The following is a 16,170-nucleotide window of genomic DNA, read 5'->3' as shown; positions in this document are numbered from 1 at the left end:
GCTCAGGTTGTCGGTGGCTCGAGCGCCTCCGGACCGGGGGCCATGTCGCTCTGTTACGGGGAGGCAGTGGGGTAGTGGTGTGGGACGAGGTTCGCAGGCGGGGGCCGCGTTGTCGTTGTACGGGTCGTGACTCCACCCACGGGGCGTGGTGACGGGATGCATCACCGCTGCGGCTGGAGTGAAGGGGGCTCCCGGGATCGGTGTTGAAGGCGCAGCCTGGATGTTAGCCCCTCCGTGGGTAGGGGCAGTGTGTCCCAACGTGAACAGTTACAAGTATAATAACATTTTTACAAACACAAGGTTACTGAAGGTCTTCCCATAACGGGAGGCATTTTACTTTAACGTTGCATAACTTTTATTAACGGAACGGGTTCATGTCCTTCCGCCTTATCCACCCAAACAACCTAGCCTTGATGCTGCCCCTAAGAAATGGGCAGCACCCCTTTTCCCCAGTCCGGAAACAGGAACATGGCCAGATCACACAAGCGGGAACGGGTATGGTGCGGCGCAACCGGCAGTTGTCAAAGGGCTCCCCGGAGGATGGTCACCGGTCCCGGTGGTGACCAGACCCCAGCCTGCTCTGCTGCGGGTCCTTCCTCCAATCTGCCTCTCCGGAGGCTAACGGAACGGGAAGGCATGGTAAAAGGGGGCAGGATGGGGCAATATTTACAAGCCCAATAGTTTTTGGGTGGCCAGCAAGTCCACGGCCTTGTCCATGAGCAGTCACTCACGCAACAAAGATCAATCTGGGGTCAAACACAAGTCCCAACGGGGACGGGTCCTTTTATAGCCTACGGGCTACCAGCTCCTTAATCGGTGGGGTACTCCTCTTCCACCTCCACTTCGGGGCTGTACGGTGGAGGAGGGGGCTGTCTATCGCTCCGGACATCCAGGGCAAACCAAACCCTCTTCCCTCGGTGCCGAGTGTAGTGCACTAGATCGCCGGGCAGGAGGTCACGGTCCGGGTGCCCAAACAGGAGATGGGCATTTACATCCCGCCGGGAGAAGAAGACTTCACCTTCCAAGGTGGGGTCATACAGGAACCCCCAGCCTTTGTCCCGGTTGAACCTTCTGACCTGGCCCTGGTAGTTCGGGCCCCACACCCAGTATCCGGCACTCCCCAGATGCTCCTTCCCTTCGATGGTACGGGCAAGGACCTCCTCTCTTCTCTTCTCTCTGGCCGCGATCTCCCGGCTCAGTTGGCTAGGCTGCCGCTCCCAATACGGGGCAGCCGCATGCCCGGGGTCTATTTCAGTGGGGGTCAGGCCCAGCCGGCGCTCCCCGGTGTCGACTACAATCAGCATTCTCAAAGGGGAGCTCCGCTGTGTCGCGGCCGGCTCTGCTGCCTTGCACCTGCCTCCCCGCGGAACCTCAGCCAAGGCCCGCGACCCTGGAGCGGCTTGCTTTGCCTTCTGGGCCTTCTTGGCTGGGCGGCCTACCAAGGTCGGTGCGCGCTTGGGCGCGGTCACTTCCGGAACAGCCGGTGCCGCTTTGGGATCAGATGCTGGCCAGGAACGGGTCTCTTCGGACAACGGGGACAGTGTGGCCGGATTCCACAACAGGTCCGGGCCAGCTTCCCAAGCAGCTTCCCAGGAGCGCCCGGGATGGACTCCGCCACCAGTGTCGGGGGTGGGGATACGGATAGAGGAGCAGTGGCAACCACTGCGGGCAATGGAGGAGGCGGTATGGCGGGCAGCAGCAGACCGAGCCCCTCAGCCGTGATGGCTGACCCCTCAAGGGCATAGGGACGTGGGTCGCCTTTCCACCCTGCAACACCATCATCCTCTCACGGGCCCGCATGGCAGCCACTATCTCCCCCATCTCCACCGCCCAGTGCTCTACTAGGAAGCTTACCGGCACATCTCCTCCGTCCGGGCCTTCACCCACGCCGCTGTTCCTGGCGCAGGCTCCAGGATCTCGGGACTCTGGACTGGAGTTGCCATGCTGCTGCTGCACTGTTGGGATCCAGGAACGGAACGGATGCAGGATCCTGGAGTCCCTGCCTTTTATCTTCTCGGTCACATCAGGCAGCCTCTCCGCCCGCCTTCCCCTTTGGTTTTCTTCCAGCACTCCTCCTTCGGGGGCGGGGCTTCACCTTCGCGCCTTCACTGCTCGGGGAAGACGACTTGAGCAGGAAACTTTCGCGCCAAAATGGTGGAAATTCAACTTTTTCGGCAGGACGCCCTGACAGATACTTCTAAGGCGCACTTCCACAGGTAAATGGACTGTCCGAATCCTGTTCGTGATGCCAGAAGAGGCGATGTGTACCGCCCTGAGAGGAGCTCGGCCGCTCCCTGGCCGGGCCGAGCCACTCGAGGTCCGGGCTCGGGTTGTCGGTGGCTCGAGTGGCTCCGGACCGGGGGCCACGTCGCTCTGTTACGGGGAGGCAGTGGGGTGGTGGTGTGGGACGAGGTTCACAGCCGTTGTCGTTGTATAGGTCGTGACGCCACCCACGGGTCGTGGTGACGGGATGCACTACCGCTGCGGCTGGAGTGAAGGGGGCTCCCGGGATCGGTGTTGAAGGCGCAGCCTGGATGTTAGCCCCTCTGTGGGTAGGGGCGGTGTGTCCCGGGACCCGGTGGAACGGGCGATGATGTTGTCGGGGTGCAGGGCACCGTGCTGCGGTGCGATGTCGTGCCCGGATGGCACTGATGTACTCACTATTAATTCACACTCAGAGTCACTGGTAAACCAAAGTTCGGGTATGGTCGGGTCCAGCAGCCGGCTGCTTGTGTCCCTTGTGAGGCTGATGATGGCCCCTTTCCCTTGCACCTCTTGTTGTGGTTTTCGGCTCCCCTGCCTGGGCAGTGGTAGCCCACTCCCCGACGTTTAGCTGCCGGAAGAGCCCTCGGTTGCCCGCAGGTGCTGGCCCGTCGGATGTTTGGCCCTTGGCGGTGGCTCTCACCCGGTATCGGTGGGCTGTGGCTTTCTTTCGGGACTTTGGGTGAGGATGAACCCGTGAGGTCCAGACTGCAATCAGTTAATTTGCCTACACTCAGTGGCTTCTAAGCTAGGACGGGGCCTGAATACCTGGTTTTTGGTGCTCCGGTAAACGGTTGACTCCCCGGTTCAGGGCCGGCGGGCTCCAACCCTGGCCCGGTCCCTACGGTTCCGCCGGTTTCTATACCGGTACTCCTCCAGTCGGCCACCACTGTCTGCCTGCCTGACGTTACGGGGATCCCAGGCTCCAACTCGGGTTCCTGACAGCTCTGCTCCTCACACCTCCTGTCACTGTTACTCTACAACTCCTTCTCCCAACTAACCGTTTGTATTTGCTGCCTCAGGACAGTAGTCTCCTCGGTGGGCGTGCCTTTGCGCCTGACACCGCCCACCTGGTGTGCCCTACTGGCCCTGAGGGAGGCATCAGGTCTCCCTTTCAGGTGACTGGTGTGTCCTCACAAGGGATGGGGGTGTGTTGTGTGGTGGGTGTTGTTACCTGTGACCCCTGGGGTCCAGGGCGTCACACATGTGAACACTGGCATGCTGATAGACAGGATCCTGCTTGCTCTACTGAGCATGCCCAGAAACCAGCCTCGGGTGATCAGTCTCTCTCTCCCCTTCCCTCTCTGTCTCTCTCCGCCTCCCTCTCTCCCCCTCCCTCTCTGTCTCTCTCCCCCTCCCTCTCCTCTCTCACCCTCCCCCTCTCCCCCGCCTGAGAGCTGCAGACATTCGTAACCAAGATAAATATCGGGTAACCAAGGAAAGCGTTTCTCTTAGTTACCCAATGTTTACGTTGGTTACGTGTGCAGGGAGCAGGGAGCCCGGCTCCTAGCACCTGTGGATGCTCGTAACCAATGTAAATATCGGGTATCCAAGCAAGTTACCCGATGTTTACATTGGTTACGAGCCTCTGCAGCTGTTAGAAGCCGGCTCCCAGTATATCACATTCAGTTCCACTGACTCCCGATCACATGACTCCAATGCCCGCCCATAAACTTAAAGTGACAGGATCCTGCAAAATAACACATGCGTTTTGCATGCGTTTTTTTTGCTGTAAAAGCAGGATCCGCTTTTACAGCATAAAACGTTCATGACGCATGTTAAAAAAACGTAGTGTGAAAGCAGCCACACCGTAATTCCTCAAGGCGACGGATTGTGACTGATGCAAAACAACACAAGTGTGAAGCCTTACATTTTGCACAGTACTAATTGGGGCTACAAGGCATTGTCAAAACGCTCAAGCATCAAATCAATGATTGCTACAGATGTATATGTATGAGCAGCACTTAGAAACTGAAACTCAATAGCACTCAGCACAGAACAAATTAAGACTTTAAAGTTTTGTGAAAACTTGAGAGTCACAGTTTGCTAAACACTGAAATAGACAATAATCAGTTTAAAAAAAAAATCCTGAAAAATCATCTATGGTTATACAGCATACCTTGTCTTGTTTCTTATCACTTTAACTTTGCTTGTAGAATTCCAACAGTTTTCATTATCTTTATTATATTTCATGTTTATAATCATTCAATTTGCCATTGATAGTTTTGGATTGTTCAATGTTACATCATATTTATAAATAAAGTCTGTTTTTAAAATTATCCCTACTTCATGCTCCTTAAATTCCCCTGTATTTTCCTGTTCCATGCGCTCCTTGTTTGCGAGACCCGGAGCTCATCTACCACCCTCCCTCCCTCATTTCTTTACTATTGTGCCTCACCAAGTCACGGCAGTTTGTAGGCTAAATATGAAGACGTTCGTGCATCGGGAGTCCGGTTGGAGCACACAGCTTTCTCGCTAATAGCCAGTTGCCTGATGTTGAGAGCCATGATGTACCCCATCCACAAAAGATGAGTGTTACGCCCCCGTCGCACATGCGATATCTCGTGATAGCTGCCGTAGCGAGCATTATCGCTACGGCAGCTTCACACGCACTTACCTGCCCTGCGATGTCGCTCTGGCCGGCGACCCGCCTCCTTCGTAAGGGGGTGGGTCGTGTAACGTCACAGCCAATAGAAGCAGAAGGGCGGAGATGAGCGGGATGTAAACATCCCGCCCCCATCCTTCCTTCCGCATAGCCGGTGGAGGCAGGTAGGAGATGTTCTTTGCTCCTGCATCTTCACACACAGCGATGTATGCTGCCACAGGAACGAGGAACAACATCGTATCTCCTATTGGTGCGACATTATGGAAAGGTCCGACACTGCACAGATCACCAATTTTCGACGCTTTTGCGATCGTTTATCGGTGCATCTAGGCTTTACACGTTACGACATTGTTACTGGCGCCGGATGTGCGTCACTTTCTATTTGACCCCGACGATATCGCAGTAGCGATGTCGCAACGTGCAAAGTACCCCTTAGTCTATCTACCTCTCCAGTAAAAGTTATGGTTAAATTACACGTGTGGTGTGGTTATTACGTAGGACTTTGGTTCGGGCTGTTGAGTCTCGGCAGTCATAAGAATGTAGCTGCCCTAGGCATTTAGCTATAGGCCCATTTCACACGTCTGTGAAAATCACGCACATTTTTCACGGACATGTCAAAGGTGCGCATTACCCTCCGTGTGCCGTATTTATGGCACACATGTGTTCTCCGTGTGTTATCCGTGATAACACACGGAGAACGGGAACTTTCTACTCACCTGTCCCTGGCGTTACTGTCTGTGGTGCTGATCTTTGGTCTCCGGTCCTGCCGACTCCCCACTGCTGCTGCTGCTTCCGGCCCGCAGTGGAGTGAATATGCAATGAGCATAATGAGTGGGGGTCGGAATCGAGTGACAGCAGCAGCAGAGACAGCAGCTCTGGAGAAGGTGAGTATAGAATTTTTCTTTTTTTTCACAGACACGTGTGTTTTCTTCGGTGCGTGTCACACAGATCACATCCGTGCGGTCCATGTGCGAGCCATGTGACACCCATGATGCCGGAGAAAATCGGACATGTCTACGTGTGAAGCACGATTTGCCCGTGTCGCACAACAGATGGGGGCGGGTACCCACACTAGCGATATCGGGACCAATATCGCAGTGTGTAAAGCGGCCTTTAGTAATATAAATGGCACATGGTAGCTGCTAGGCTTTGTCAGAAGCTGTAAAGGGGTTAATACTCAATTTAAACTCTTCACCTGCGTCAGGAATAGGGTTAAGTGTCTTATCTCTGGGAACCCTACTGTGGCGCCCTGGACTAGCCAGGTCGTCACAGATAACATACAAACACCCCACCCCCACTAGACAGGGACACCAGCCAAACACAAAATCCTTGTTGCCTCCCTCCAGTGTCTGATGTTGTCACGCTCCCCGGGTCCTCACCCCCGTTCCCCGGCTCACCTGCCACGCTCTCCGCTCCCCAGTCACCGGATTCCGTCCGTCCCAGGGCTCCGGGCCCCCGATCCCGGCGCCCGACAGCTTCCCTGGACCTGGCCGGCTCCCCTGCGTCCTCCTCGCAGCCTCCTTCCCTGGCTTCTGGCACCCGGGCGGCGCGCATGCGCATTAGGGCGCGCGCGCGGTCACTGACCCTTTCTTAAAGGGCCAGCGTCCATTAACAGGAAATGAGGTTGCACAGGTACAGGGTATATAGGGGGTCATTGTCCAAGGGGGCGGGGCCTGATCTTCGTGTTCCCTGAGCTAGGAGTCAGGTCTCTTGGTGTTTATGTGCCTGTACTCACCTATCTGTCTTTGTAGAGCCATACCTGCCTCGCCAGCCAGTCTGCCGTGTCCTGATCCCCGCACGCTGTCCGTCTGCCATCTGACAGTCCGTACCATCCCGGATCCCTGCGGTGACCCGTCATCTTGCTCCAGAGGTTCCGGACCCCGCCTGATATCACCTCGGCCTCCGAACCTGAGCTACGTCACCAAGACCACCTTCTGTGACTCCGTGGTCCCTGGGACTCCTCCGCTGCCTTCACTTGCACGGACTGTTCTACTGCCCATCAGTGCTTCAGCTGCCGGACTCCCTACCACCATCTCAGAGAGTTCGGTCCAGTGGATCCACCTCCTGGGTCTGCCCGACCGCCCGGCCGTGACAGTAAGATCAGGCCATGGATCCCGCTGCAGCACTATCGGTCCTGCAAGAGGAACTCCAGCGTCAGCATGAAGTCCAGACCCGCATGCTGCAATTCATGACCTCCGTGGACACCCGCCTGTACACATTACAAGCATCAATGACGCCTGCGGCACCCAGGTCCCCCGCCAGGCAAGCCATGGCCCCCGCACCAGTGGCAACCTCGTCAGATGCTTCCCGACTCCGTTTGGCGTCACCTCCTCGTTATGCTGGAGATCCCAAGACCTGCAGGGGCTTCATAAATCAATGTTCCCTTCATTTCACGCAGCTGCCACATCTGTTCGCCTCCGACCAAGCCAAGGTCGCCTTTATAATGTCCCACCTAGAGGGCGAGGCGCTGGCGTGGATGAACCCCTTGTGGGAGAAGGAGGACCCCATGACCAAGGATCTTCAACAGTTCCTGCAGGCATTCCGCAGCACCTTTGACGAGCCGGGACGCGCTTCTGCCTCTGCTTCATCACTCCTCCGCCTACGTCAAGGAACACTGACGGTGGGCCAATACGCCATCCGTTTCCGTACTTTGGCTTCTGAACTCGGGTGGAATAATGAGGCCCTGACAGCCGCCTTCTGGGAAGGACTCTCGAGTCGCATCAAGGATGAGTTGGCGGGTCGTGACGTGCCCTCCACCCTAGATGCCCTGATTGCCCTAGCCACTCGAGTGGACATTCGTTTCCAGGAACGCTCCAAAGAGCTGTATCGTGAGAGACGTGCAGTACGGCACTCCCCTCCTCCACAGAAGTCCTCTGTGCCTCACTCATCAACAGCTGGGATTCCTGTCCACGAGCCCATGCAGGTTGACCGAGTACGACAGTCTGACCAACGTAGAGCAGAGCGGCTCGCCAAAGGCCTCTGCTTTTACTGCGGAGAGGGCACTCATCTCTTACGCTCCTGTCCGGAAAGGCCGGGAAACTCCAAAGCCTAGGGTTGGTAGGAGAGGCCACCCTAGGTGCTGGGACTCTCTCAGACCCAGTTATGTGGACGGTACAAGTGTCAACAGGAGAGACGCGCTTCACGGCTGAGGCATACCTCGACTCCGGAGCAGCAGGCAATTTTATCCAGCAGGCCACGGTGGACAAGTACCAGCTGCCTGTTACTCCACTCGATAAGCCCCTAGTAATTGCCTCTGTGGATGGGAGACCCCTTTCTGACACCATCTCCTGGACCACCAGGCCGGTTGAACTGCGCATCGGTGCTCTTCACACCGAGAACATCGCCTTCTACGTCCTTCCGCACATGTCCCATCAGATCCTGCTGGGCCTTCCATGGTTACGGACTCACGAACCATCAGTCAGCTGGGGCACTGGCGAAATCACCCGCTGGGGTGCTTCGTGTCATGAGAGATGCCTAAAATCCACACAACCCATCCGACGACCTCCGGTTCCTGAGAACCTACCGGGGCTGCCCTCGGCTTATTGGTCCTTTGCTGATGTCTTTGATAAAAAAGAATCCGAGGTACTGCCGCCACATCGTCCCTACGATTGTGCCATCGACCTGCTCCCTGGAACAACGCCACCACGAGGACGGATATATCCTTTATCTCCAGCCGAAACAAGGGCTATGTCTACTTACATCTCAGAGAGCCTGGCTAGGGGATTCATTCGGAGATCCTCCTCTCCTGCTGGAGCAGGTTTCTTCTTTGTCAAGAAAAAAGAGGGCGATTTACGTCCCTGCATCGACTACCGGGGTCTGAATCAGATCACTGTTAAGAACAAGTACCCTCTGCCGCTCATCCCCGAATTGTTTGACCGGCTTAGAGGAGCTCGTCTGTTCACCAAGCTGGATCTTCGGGGTGCTTACAATCTGGTGCGCATCCGCTCTGGTGACGAATGGAAGACCGCGTTTAATACGCGCGATGGACATTATGAGTACTGCGTGATGCCCTTCGGCCTGTGTAACGCTCCTGCCGTCTTCCAAGAACTGGTGAACGACGTGTTCCGAGACCTCCTCTACACCTGTGTGGTAGTATATCTAGATGACATCCTTGTCTTCTCTCCGGACCTCCCAACCCACAGAGAGCACGTACAGCTGGTTCTACGACGACTAAGAGAGAACCGTCTGTACGCGAAGTATGAGAAGTGTGTCTTTGAGCAGTCTTCTCTCCCATTTCTGGGGTACATCATCTCTGAGACTGGACTGCAGATGGATCCCAAGAAGGTCTCCGCCATTCTCAACTGGCCTCCCCCTTCTGGACTGAAGGCAATCCAACGCTTCCTGGGATTCGCCAACTACTACCGCCAATTCGTCCCTCACTTCTCTGCTCTGACTGCTCCACTTTCCGCTTTGACTAAGAAAGAGGCAAATCCAAAGGACTGGTCGCCTGCGGCCGACGCCGCGTTTGGCTCTTTGAAGCGGGCTTTTGCTTCCTCGCCTGTACTTCACCGTCCGGAGTTAAACCGCCAGTTCACCTTGGAGGTGGATGCCTCCTCCTCAGGAGCCGGAGCAGTGCTCATGCAGAAGTCCTCCTCCGGGAAGATGGTGACTTGCGGATTCTTCTCCAAGGGCTTCTCAGCGCCTGAACGCAACTATACCATCGGGGACCGAGAGCTCTTGGCAGTCAAACTGGCACTGGAGGAATGGCGCTACCTCCTGGAAGGTGCAGTGTATCCCGTGATCATCTACACGGACCACAAGAACCTAGAATACCTGCGGTCCGCTCAGCGACTGAACCCACGGCAAGCCAGGTGGTCCTTATTCTTTGCCAGGTTCGACTTTCAGCTTCACTTCCGACCCGCGGACAAGAATGTACGCGCTGATGCCTTGTCCAGGTCTTTCATGCCCATGGAGCAGGAGGAAGAGACTACCCAACCCATCATCTGTCCTAGCAACATCATTCCGGTGGCCCCTGTCACCCTAGCCCAGATACCGCCCGGGAAGACCTATGTCTCCGATACCGACAGGCAAAAAGTGTTACACTGGGGTCATGCCTCAAAAACAGCCGGGCATGCTGGTCAGAAGAGAACATGGGGTGCGATTGTACGCCATTACTGGTGGCCATCCCTTCGCACGGACGTCGCTGCTTTTGTCTCTGCCTGCTCCTCCTGTGCCAGGAACAAGACGCCCAAACACTTGCCCCATGGCCGTCTTCTGCCTTTACCGATACCCTCAGTCCCGTGGCAACACATAGCAATGGACTTTATTACGGACTTGCCATTATCCTCCGGGCACACAGTCATATGGGTCGTGGTTGATCGATTCTCCAAAATGGCCCACTTCGTTCCTATGGCCGGACTGCCCTCTGCTCAGGAACTCGCGGAAGCCTATATACATCACATCTTCCGCTTGCATGGTTTTCCATCCCACATAGTGTCCGACAGAGGAACTCAGTTCACCTCCCGCTTCTGGAGGGCTCTATGCAAACATCTGGGAGTGACTCTGGACTTTTCTTCTTCTTACCATCCTCAGTCTAACGGCCAAGTGGAGAGGGTCAATCAAATCGTGACCTCATACCTACGTCACTATGTCAACGCCCATCACGACGACTGGTCCTCGCTTCTGCCTTGGGCTGAATTCTCCCATAACCACCACGTCAGTGAGTCGTCCTCCGAATCTCCCTTCCATGTTGTTTACGGACTCCAGCCCGCCGTCCCATTGCCTATATCCCCTTCATCGGATGTCCCGGCTGCTGATACTGCAGTTCGTGACTTTGCTACCATTTGGGACTCTGTCAAGGCGTCCCTTGGGCGCGCTTCCCAGCGGATGAAGAAACACGCTGACAAGAGACGTCTGGATCCTCCGTGTTTCTCTCCTGGTGACCTGGTCTGGCTTGCTTCCCAGTACATCCGATTGAAGATACCTTCCTACAAGCTGGGTCCTCGCTACATCGGGCCGTTTAAGGTCCTCAGCAAGATCAATGAGGTATCCTACAAGCTACAGCTCCCGGCCACGATGAGGATACCCAACTCCTTCCACGTCTCTCTGCTCAAGCCGGTTGTCCTTGGTCCCTTCTCCGCTGCTGCCAGTCCGGCCCCTCCTCCTATTGCCGATGATGACATCTATGCGGTAAGGGATATCGTGGCCATGAAGACCGTACGAGGTCGACAGTTCTTCCTGGTGGACTGGGAAGGGTATGGTCCTGAGGATAGGTCTTGGGAGCCCAGGGAGAACGTGGGCACTCCTCTTATCCGTGCCTTCATGTCCCGGTTGCGGGGAGGGGGGCGTGGGGGGGGGGGTACTGTCACGCTCCCCGGGTCCTCACCCCCGTTCCCCGGCTCACCTGCCACGCTCTCCGCTCCCCAGTCACCGGATTCCGTCCGTCCCAGGGCTCCGGGCCCCCGATCCCGGCGCCCGACAGCTTCCCTGGACCTGGCCGGCTCCCCTGCGTCCTCCTCGCAGCCTCCTTCCCTGGCTTCTGGCACCCGGGCGGCGCGCATGCGCATTAGGGCGCGCGCGCGGTCACTGACCCTTTCTTAAAGGGCCAGCGTCCATTAACAGGAAATGAGGTTGCACAGGTACAGGGTATATAGGGGGTCATTGTCCAAGGGGGCGGGGCCTGATCTTCGTGTTCCCTGAGCTAGGAGTCAGGTCTCTTGGTGTTTATGTGCCTGTACTCACCTATCTGTCTTTGTAGAGCCATACCTGCCTCGCCAGCCAGTCTGCCGTGTCCTGATCCCCGCACGCTGTCCGTCTGCCATCTGACAGTCCGTACCATCCCGGATCCCTGCGGTGACCCGTCATCTTGCTCCAGAGGTTCCGGACCCCGCCTGATATCACCTCGGCCTCCGAACCTGAGCTACGTCACCAAGACCACCTTCTGTGACTCCGTGGTCCCTGGGACTCCTCCGCTGCCTTCACTTGCACGGACTGTTCTACTGCCCATCAGTGCTTCAGCTGCCGGACTCCCTACCACCATCTCAGAGAGTTCGGTCCAGTGGATCCACCTCCTGGGTCTGCCCGACCGCCCGGCCGTGACAGTTGTCCACACCAGATGGGGCGGAGCCAAGCGGTTGGCTCCACCCACCAAGGAGTTCACAGACCTGGAGGCGGGAAAAGTGTCAGTTAGGAGGAGGAGTAATACAGTGTTGGAGTTTGAGGAGTCAGGAGTGAAGACTTGGGTGTCTGGGTTGTGGCCCAGGCACTGACAGCAAGGTTGGCAGACGGTGGTGGCCGTCTGCAGGAGTGGTGAAGCAACGCGGAACCGTAGGACTGGGGTCGAACGTTGGCCCGCTGGTACCGACCGGGGAGCGAAGTGAAGCCAGCACACACAGGCAGGGCCATCGGACCCCGACCAGGCTTGGAGCCGCCGATAATAGTCAAATCCGAGTGTGACCGGAACCCCAGGGGTTTCCTAACAGCCAAAGACCCGATAGACCGCCCACACCGTGAGGCTAACAGCTACCGCCTAAGGCTAGAGACCCAAGGGCCAGCGCCTGCGGGCAAACGGGCTCCTCTGGTACTTATACACCGGGGAGTGGACTACCATTGGGAATCCATAGTAGTCAACTGAGAACATCAAGGTGCAGGGAAAGACAGCCGCCATCACCTGTCCAGGGAGAGACACAGCAGTCGGCTGCGGGACCCGTCCATCCAGCCGTTTGGTTTACCAAGGACTTTGTACCTTTCTTGCTGAGTGAGTACACCCGTGCCATCCGGCACCGCGCCGCGCTGTCCCTGCGACCCTTCACCTCACCAACCCTGCCTCCCCGTCTCATCATCGGGCCCCGGGACCACCGACCCCTACCCACGGAGGGGGAAAACAACATCCCAGCTGCTCCCTACCATCGCTCCCGGGATCCCCGTCACCAGCAGCGGTGGTGCCCATCTTCACCACGACCCGTGGGTGGCGTCACGGACTAAATCCCCCAAACCAACCACCCCTTTCACTCACGGGTGAGGAGCGCCGCTCGAGTCCCCGGATCCAGCCCACCGCTCAAGCCACCGAGCAGCGGCAGCAGCAGCGCCGGACCCAAGCGTTAGCGAGAGCGCAGCAGCGACGGCGTCCTCCCCGCCCGCGACAATCCCACAGACAACCTTACTGACCACCTGTGTCCCCTCTTTGAAAGAAACAGTAGTCACGCATGTGTAGTGCTGCCACCTCACTCATTGTCTATTGGGTTATAATGGAAATAGCCAAATACAGCCCTTGTCTGTCTTCGTCAAACTCATGATAGACAATTTATAGAGTATTTATGCATATCTGCTGTTCTATTGCAGTAGGTGACATAGGACCACCTTTCTCGTCATCTGTGGGGGTTCCAGTGGTGGGACACCAGTGAACAGACGCTTATTACATATCATATTGATAGGTGATAATTGGTAATTGTAGGATATCTACTTTGTTATTAGGCTCTCCCCTTTATATCTTGCATGGTCACAGCATTTTATCTTCTAGTATATAAATGTTGTCATTGGCCTGTATGACTTGTTATTTGTAATTCCTCTGTTTGTTGCCCACAGGACAGAGAGCGCTTCACATAGCAATAGAAAAGAGAAATTTACAGTTAGTAAAACTTTTGGTGGAAAACAAAGCTGATTTGAAAGTAAAGGCAAGTGGGTCGTTTTTCCAGCAGAAACAAAAAGGTGTCGGTTTTTACTTTGGTAAGTGTTTTTTTGTTTCAAATCTGACAATGGTCAAATCAAATTAATAACCACATATAATAGAACTAGAAGGTGGCCCGATTCTAACGCATCGGGTATTTTAGAATTTATTGTGTAGTTAATGTATGTTTTTTGTGATATATATCAATGTTGTTGTGTGTAGTTGCCAGTGTTTGTGTAGGGCGCTGTAAATGTTCTGGGTGTGGGGAGGTGTGAGAACGGTGTTGTTTGTGAGTTGTGTTGTGTGTGTTGCGTTGTTTGTGGAGCGCTGTGTGTCTGCAGTGTTGCGCGGTTTGTGTGGGTGTGGAGTGTGTGTTTTGGGGGAGATATGTTTTGTGCAGTGTGTGTGTTGCGCGGTATGTGCGTATATTTGTGTATGCCGCGGTGTTTGTGTGTTGGGTGTTGTGTGTGTGCGGCGTTGTCTGTGTGTGGGTGTCTGTGTAGGGCAGTGTTTGTGGTCTCCAGTGTGTGTGTGGTGTGTTGTGCGGTGCGCGTGTGGCGGTGTGTGTGTGTTTTGGGGGGGAGGTGTGCACCCCCATCGTGCTCCATCCCCCATGCTGCGCACCCCCCATTGTGCTCCATCCCCCATGCTGCGCACCCCCCATCGTGCTCCATTCCCCATGCTGCGCACTCCCCATCGTGCTCCATCCCCCATGCTGCGCACTCCCCATCGTGCTCCATCCCCCATGCTGTGCACCCCCATCGTGCTCCATCCCCCATGCTGCGCACCCCCCATCGTGCTCCATCCCCCATGCTGCGCACCCCCCATGCTGCGCACCCCCATCGTGCTCCATCCCCCATGCTGCACATCCCCCATCGTGCTCCATCCTCCATGCTGCGCACCCCCCATCGTGCTCCATCCCCCATGCAGCGCACCCCCCATCGTGCTCCATCCCCCATGCTGCGTACCCCCCATCGTGCTCCATCCCCCATGCTGCGCACCCCCATCGTGCTCCATCCCCCATGCTGCGCACCCCCCATCGTGCTCCATCCCCCATGCTGCGCACTCCCCATCGTGCTCCATCCCCCATGCTGCGCACTCCCCATCGTGCTCTATCCCCTATGCTGCGCACCCCCCATCGTGCTCCATCCCCCATGCTGCGCACCCCCCATCGTGCCCCATCCCCCATGCTGCGCACCCCCCATGCTGCACACCCCCATCGTGCTCCATCCGCCATGATGCGCACCCCCCATCGTGCTCCATGCCCCATGCTGCGCACACCCCATCGTGCTCCATCCCCATGCTGTGCACTCCCCATCGTGCTCCACTGTCACACATCAGACAGTATACACGCACACATCTGATCGCATACACTCACACCCCACTTCTCCCTGTGCCCTCCGGTGGGCGGTCCCAGCAGCTGTGCTGCACGCCGTGCTCCTCTGCCTTCTGCCGACACTCACAGATCCGATCGCATACACTCACACATCAGAACACACGCACACATCCGATCGCATACACGCACACATCCGATCGCATACACGCACACATCCGATCGCATACACGCACACATCCGATCACATACACGCACACATCCGATCACATACACGCACACATCCAATCGCATACACGCACACACACACACTGACGATATCGCACATACGCGCCCACACACTCACAACATCCGGAGATACCACATGCTTCCGGCCATGTGATCCTCCGGCAGGTCCTGGAAGGTCCCTGCATGCACAGTATCGCCGCCGAGAAGTAAGCGATATCACTGGATGGTGTGAGTGTGTGGATGCGATCTGATGTGTGTGTGAGGTGTGGGTGAGAGTGAGTGAGTATGATCTGATGTGTGTGTGTGTGTGTCTGTTCTTATGTGTGCGTGTGTGTGTGTTCCGCCGCTGCAGGACCTTGATGCGCTCACCTGCTCCCGGTCGGTGTCTGGTGAGTATGACTGCGGGGTCTTCTTTCTTCTGTCTTCTCTCTTCTGGGGGTGCCCGCTGCCTATAATGAAGTGTCTTGCAGTGTCTTTAACTCTTTCACCGCTGCATGACACTTCATTATTGACCGCAGCGTATGCCGGCTCCCTGCACATGTGTATCGGGAGCCGGTGTTCGCTGGTAACCATGATACACATCGGGTAACTAAGGGAAGTGCTTCCTATAGTTACCCGATGTTTATCATGGTTACCAGCGTACACCGGCTCCGTCACGATCCCAGCATCGCAAGGTTATGTCTGGGCTGGGGGAGTCGAGGCTTCGTTTGAATCCGGGGGAAGGGGCGTGGCCGAGCGGTCGATGCGTGCGGAGTGTCGGGGCGAGCGGCCAATCCATGCGGGTGGCGGGGCCAGGCCGAGGCGAGCGGCCAATCTGTGGGGGGGCGGGGCCAGGCCGAGCCCAGCGGCCAATCCGACAGTTGTCACTCTAACGACACTGTCACGGTGACACTGTCACGGTGACACAATTTTGGAGCAAGAGAGACAGACAGACAGAATAAGGCAATTATATATATAGATTATGCAAGAAGGCAATACTCTTCCAGCTTAATAGGACCTGTCAATTGCTCAGAAAAATGTAGTTACATATCTAGTAAGAAGAATCTTTGAGCTTTCCTGAATTTGGCACTCTTCCATTATGTGCTGCGTCACTCCACTGAGGAGATATTCACATTTGTTGCTCTTGAAGCACAGTAT

At 56.2% G+C, this 16,170-nt stretch overlaps 1 protein-coding gene across 1 annotated transcript in view; it reads left to right on the top strand.

Moving 5' to 3' along the window:
* The window catches only part of LOC142291008 (transient receptor potential cation channel subfamily V member 1-like), a 218,308-nt gene that overhangs the window by 90,237 nt on the left and 111,901 nt on the right, over window positions 1-16,170 (top strand). The window contains exon 5 of the mRNA XM_075335190.1: window positions 13,391-13,531. Within this exon, the coding sequence (XP_075191305.1) occupies window positions 13,391-13,531 (141 nt within the window). The remainder of the gene's footprint in view (window positions 1-13,390; window positions 13,532-16,170) is intronic.

Source organism: Anomaloglossus baeobatrachus, chromosome 2 (genome assembly GCF_048569485.1).
Source record: "Anomaloglossus baeobatrachus isolate aAnoBae1 chromosome 2, aAnoBae1.hap1, whole genome shotgun sequence".
NCBI classification, from domain to species: domain Eukaryota; kingdom Metazoa; phylum Chordata; class Amphibia; order Anura; family Aromobatidae; genus Anomaloglossus; species Anomaloglossus baeobatrachus.
Note: the sequence above shows the minus strand (reverse complement) of the source record. Positions and strands in the feature narration are given on the sequence as shown.